The sequence below is a fragment of the Gossypium arboreum genome, chromosome 6 (genome assembly GCF_025698485.1).
Source record: "Gossypium arboreum isolate Shixiya-1 chromosome 6, ASM2569848v2, whole genome shotgun sequence".
In the NCBI taxonomy this organism is placed as follows: domain Eukaryota; kingdom Viridiplantae; phylum Streptophyta; class Magnoliopsida; order Malvales; family Malvaceae; genus Gossypium; species Gossypium arboreum.
The window spans coordinates 122,628,357-122,632,630 of record NC_069075.1 but is presented as its reverse complement, the minus strand read 5'-3'; the positions used below and the strand labels follow the sequence as shown (position 1 = coordinate 122,632,630).

Here is a 4,274-nt window from a genome sequence, read left to right as displayed (position 1 = left end):
TATTTATTTATTTTACAATATACTTATTTTCCTTTACCCAATAGTATCCAAGAGATTGCCAAAATGGCATTGGTTGGAAAAAAAGGAATATAAATCATAAGAAAAAAAATAGTCAAAAGCTCTCATCAATTTCTCCTTATCTAAGATTCTGTTTTTCGTGGTGGTGGATGATAGGGTAAGTGGGAATCAAAAAGTTTTGAACTTAAAGCTGCTTTGGTTCATTATGATTAACTTTTCTCAATATCATTTTCAGTTAGATGTATATGTGCACCAGCAAGCACCTTTCAGTTCTCCACAAAGTATATTCAACAAAAGCAATGTGAAATAGTGATTTCTCAGCAAATGGAAGCGGTTAAAACTAAAAGAGGGTATGGACACTTTGGTATCATATGTGAGAGAGGATTGAGATTGAAAACCACAGTATCTTCATGCCTACTTAATTTTGCTTTCTTATACTAACCACTTCATAATCAAGGATCTAAAAGCCCTAAATCCCAAAAATTACAAAGATGGCATTATATTAATGGATAATAGATAGTTGTCGAAATCCAGCAATTAATAAGGAGACTAGAGACAATCTCATTTAACTAATGACGCATGCTCACGTGTTGATATTTGTGTACTCTCAACAACGATGATTTTAAGGGTGTGCTTTGAGTAAAAAAGTAAGAGTTGAGAGCAAGAGCGAAGCAAAAAAAATATTTTAGGGTAGGATTAAATTTTAATTTTTATAGTTTATATCTTTATAATTTATAAAAGATTAAATTAAATTTTTATAATTTTAGGGGAGGTCAAAATATAATTTTACTTTTACTGATTTAAAATTTTTAAAAATTTTTAAGAGACTAAAATGTAATTTTATATTTTAGGGGGGCCGAAGCCCATGCCAACCCCTCTGGTTTTGTCCCTGGTTGGGAGAAGAGTAGAAGAGTGAAAAGAAAATAAATTTTAATGTGATTTGTTAAGAAAAAAGTGCGAAGAAAGAAAATAAAAAAAAAATTATTCTAATATATAAAAATTAATCATTTCAAATTAGATTAATAAGAGAGATAGTGTATTTAATTTAATATTATATATTTTAAAATATTGTATTTTTTTCTTCCATTTTACAAGTCTACAAAAATAAAAATAAAAAACAATTTTCTTTTTAGTTTTTTCTTCTCCCTTACAAGTATACCTATGAAATGAAAAATTTTTCATCCTTTCAATTTTCTTTACACCCTACCAAGCAAAACACGAGAGGGAGGGAGCCCAGACATCATCATTACTCAGGCTAAATATTCTCTTAAGCTCTCAACACCTTTCGCTTACCGACTTAAAGCATCAGAGACGCTTCATGGTTCTTCCTTGCGGGTCCTAAGCTCTCACAAGCCCAAACACATCTTCAATCCATCTTCTTCCCAAGAAAACTCTAACATGCTTCTTAGAAAAGGCCAGGAAGAATATGCTTTTGGATTGAGGTTGGAAAGGGAATAAATTAAAGGGGTATATAATGAGACTTTGTTTCCAACGAAAAGTAGATCATTAATGAACCTTCATGGTCAAGAATCTGAGAGTATATATATAAACAGTTTACATCCATTATAGATATCAACTTTTTTTATCAGTTAAAGGTGTTAATTCTCTTTTTATCACTAAAAGTTGAAAGTGTAACAAAGTTAAAATTTAGAAAGTAAGGCCACCACTTGCTTCATTTCAATTAGATCAAGGGTTATTACATTACATGATTACAACTTACAAGCTGGGGGATTACAATGCAATAGAAGAAGTTCCATCCAGATTATTTAATTTCCATAACAAATGTGAGCAGTAAGCTTTTTCCAACACCGATACAACGGGGGAGAGTTACAGAATCTGATCTGAGTACCAAGTACCAATTGCATGCGAAAGAATCACTAATGAAAACATAAAATCCAAATCTGTTCTTTTAAGCTGGCCTGTTTCTTTTATGGCCACCTTTGCTGCCATCTGAATATTTCATAGCACCACCACCACCACTGGAGTCACCACCCTCAGAGGAGGCAATATCCGTGGATTTGGTGAAGGAAGTTGAAAGATCTGCGTAAAGGTCAACCACTCTCCTTATGTTGTTGTTGAGCTCCTTAATCAGACCAACATTCCTTCCCAAGTTGTCAGGGATCTTGGACTCATGGTTCTGGTTTATCTCATTGATTAGCAGCCTATTTTGGTCCAATATATTCTGAACCTGAACAAAGCTCTTCTGAAATGTCTGCACCACCTTCCCATCTATCTGACCACCACCATTGCCAAGCCTCAATGTGTCACCCTCCATTTTCTTTTTTATTTTTGGGCCTTACTCTGTGGAAACTCACAGTTCTATCAAATCAAAAACCAGTAATGAATCCAAAAATACAACAAAGAAAGGAAAGAATATGATAGGGAAACAATAGATGAGACGGCAGTAGTTGGAAACTTAATATACATCGATGATGTATTGTTTTTACTAAAAAAATAGCCATAATCATACATAGTTAAATATAGCAAAAAGAAAAAAACAAGAATTGTTTAAGGTGTAAGAGACAAAGGCCTGCTGTAGAAATCATGTCCATCACCATGCAAGCTACTTTCAGTTTTTTCATAGAAAGATCAATAAACAAAACATGAAAAATAATAGTTGATATTATTGTTTATCTTTTTTACTATTATTATTACTTATGATGAGATGTGAAAAAGCAGATCCATTTCCATAAAAGGGAAACTTTTTTTAATGTACTCAGAAAATACCCAACTCAAACATGGAGTTGCAAGGAAGCATCTCAAACACACCCAAAATTTGTTATTAAAGAAAAAAAACTAGTCAATGATGCAGATAAGATTACTCTGATAGTTAGTACTATTCTGCAGAGAGACAGCATTATTAATCTTTTTAACAGCAAAATGACAACGAGAAATATATATATAAAATAAAAACAAATACAGATAAAAAAATTACAATTTATTTATAAAAAGTAAATTAAAATTAAGAAAAAAGAGAAAAAAGATTTTGCATCAAATTCAAGGAATAAGAAGCATAAAATCCCATCACTCACTCAGCTAAACAAGATTTTTTTAAAAAAAAAAGAAAAAGAAAAAAATGTGTTAAATCAAAAACAAGAAGTTATCTTGATAAGATCCAAGTGTTTTACAAAGAAATATAATAAATTAAGAAAACCCATCAGCTGAAAATGACAAAAAGAAATCAATAATTTAACTACACAAGACAAAGATAGAAATTTTATTACATGTTTTTATTTTCTTTGAAATCATTTGCTATAGAAGACATAAATAAAAATTCAAGTACATCAATGATATAGTAATTACTTTTGCATATACACGTACCTTGTTGGAGCATTATATTCTGGGAAGCAGACACAGGTTGAATGAAGGAAAAAAGATGGGCGATTAAACCGTACTCAGGAGGAAGCAAGAAAGAAAATGAATTATTTGAGCGAGAGTATTGAGAGAGAAAAGATAGGAGGAGAGAGGGGGGGAATATGTAGATTAAATATTTTTAGTTCCATATTTGCTATATATATACAGTGTTATGTAGAAGGTACAATATTATTGATATAAAAATTAAAATAATGATGAGATACCAAGTAATTATTAAGAAGAATTTAGGGGATAAAAAAAAACCGTGGGGGATGAGATTGGATTGAGATTGGATTGGTGTCTGGGTGTAATACTCAGATCCGGGGGCATGATGAATGATTCGAGCTGGTGTTCATGAGTCGCCACGTGGCATATGGACATTGATGGAAAATCCCCCATCTACCGATGAAGGGGGGTCCCTCAATCCAAGATATCTTATAACATTCATGTTTTTGCTTTGGTAGATGGAAAAAATAAAATAAAAATAAGAGTTTGATGTTGATTATTTTTTTATTTAGTATTGCAGAAGGAATATTTTGAATGTCATTTTCAGCTTTTAATAAATAAAATGGATTGGTGACAATCATCAATTTAGTTTTTGATTTTTGTGAAGAATGTTACTACTACCATGTTTTTAAACCAAAACTGGAAATCTACCATGTTTTTAAACCAAAACTGGAAATCTTATCAATTACCCACTTTTGATTTTCCATCTTTTTAATTACCATGATTATTATATTTTTATTGTTGGTTTAAATGTGTTCTTTGTCTGCTAATTTGGGTCTTTTGTTTGGTAAATTACAACGTTTGCCTCTACTTGTTCAACAACATTTTTTTATTCCAAACAACATTCAGCTATTACGTGAACCATGTAAATGGTTCCTGCATTTTTTTAATAACTA

General features: G+C 31.3%; 1 protein-coding gene across 2 annotated transcripts; it reads right to left on the bottom strand.

Moving 5' to 3' along the window:
• Positions 1-1,664: 1,664 nt before the first annotated feature.
• Positions 1,665-3,485, bottom strand: LOC108472700 (protein ELF4-LIKE 3-like). 2 transcript variants are annotated; one of them, XM_017774255.2, is made up of 2 exons: positions 3,340-3,485; positions 1,665-2,337 (listed from the first exon to the last, which is right to left on the bottom strand). In XM_017774255.2, the coding sequence occupies exon 2, from the start codon at positions 2,291-2,293 to the stop codon at positions 1,928-1,930; it is 366 nt and encodes a 121-aa protein (XP_017629744.1). In that variant the 5' UTR covers positions 2,294-2,337; positions 3,340-3,485; the 3' UTR covers positions 1,665-1,927. The 2 variants fall into 2 exon arrangements, with proteins under 2 accessions (XP_017629744.1, XP_017629743.1); XM_017774254.2 differs by having other exon boundaries at positions 1,665-2,319.
• Between the last annotated feature and the right edge of the window lie 789 nt (positions 3,486-4,274).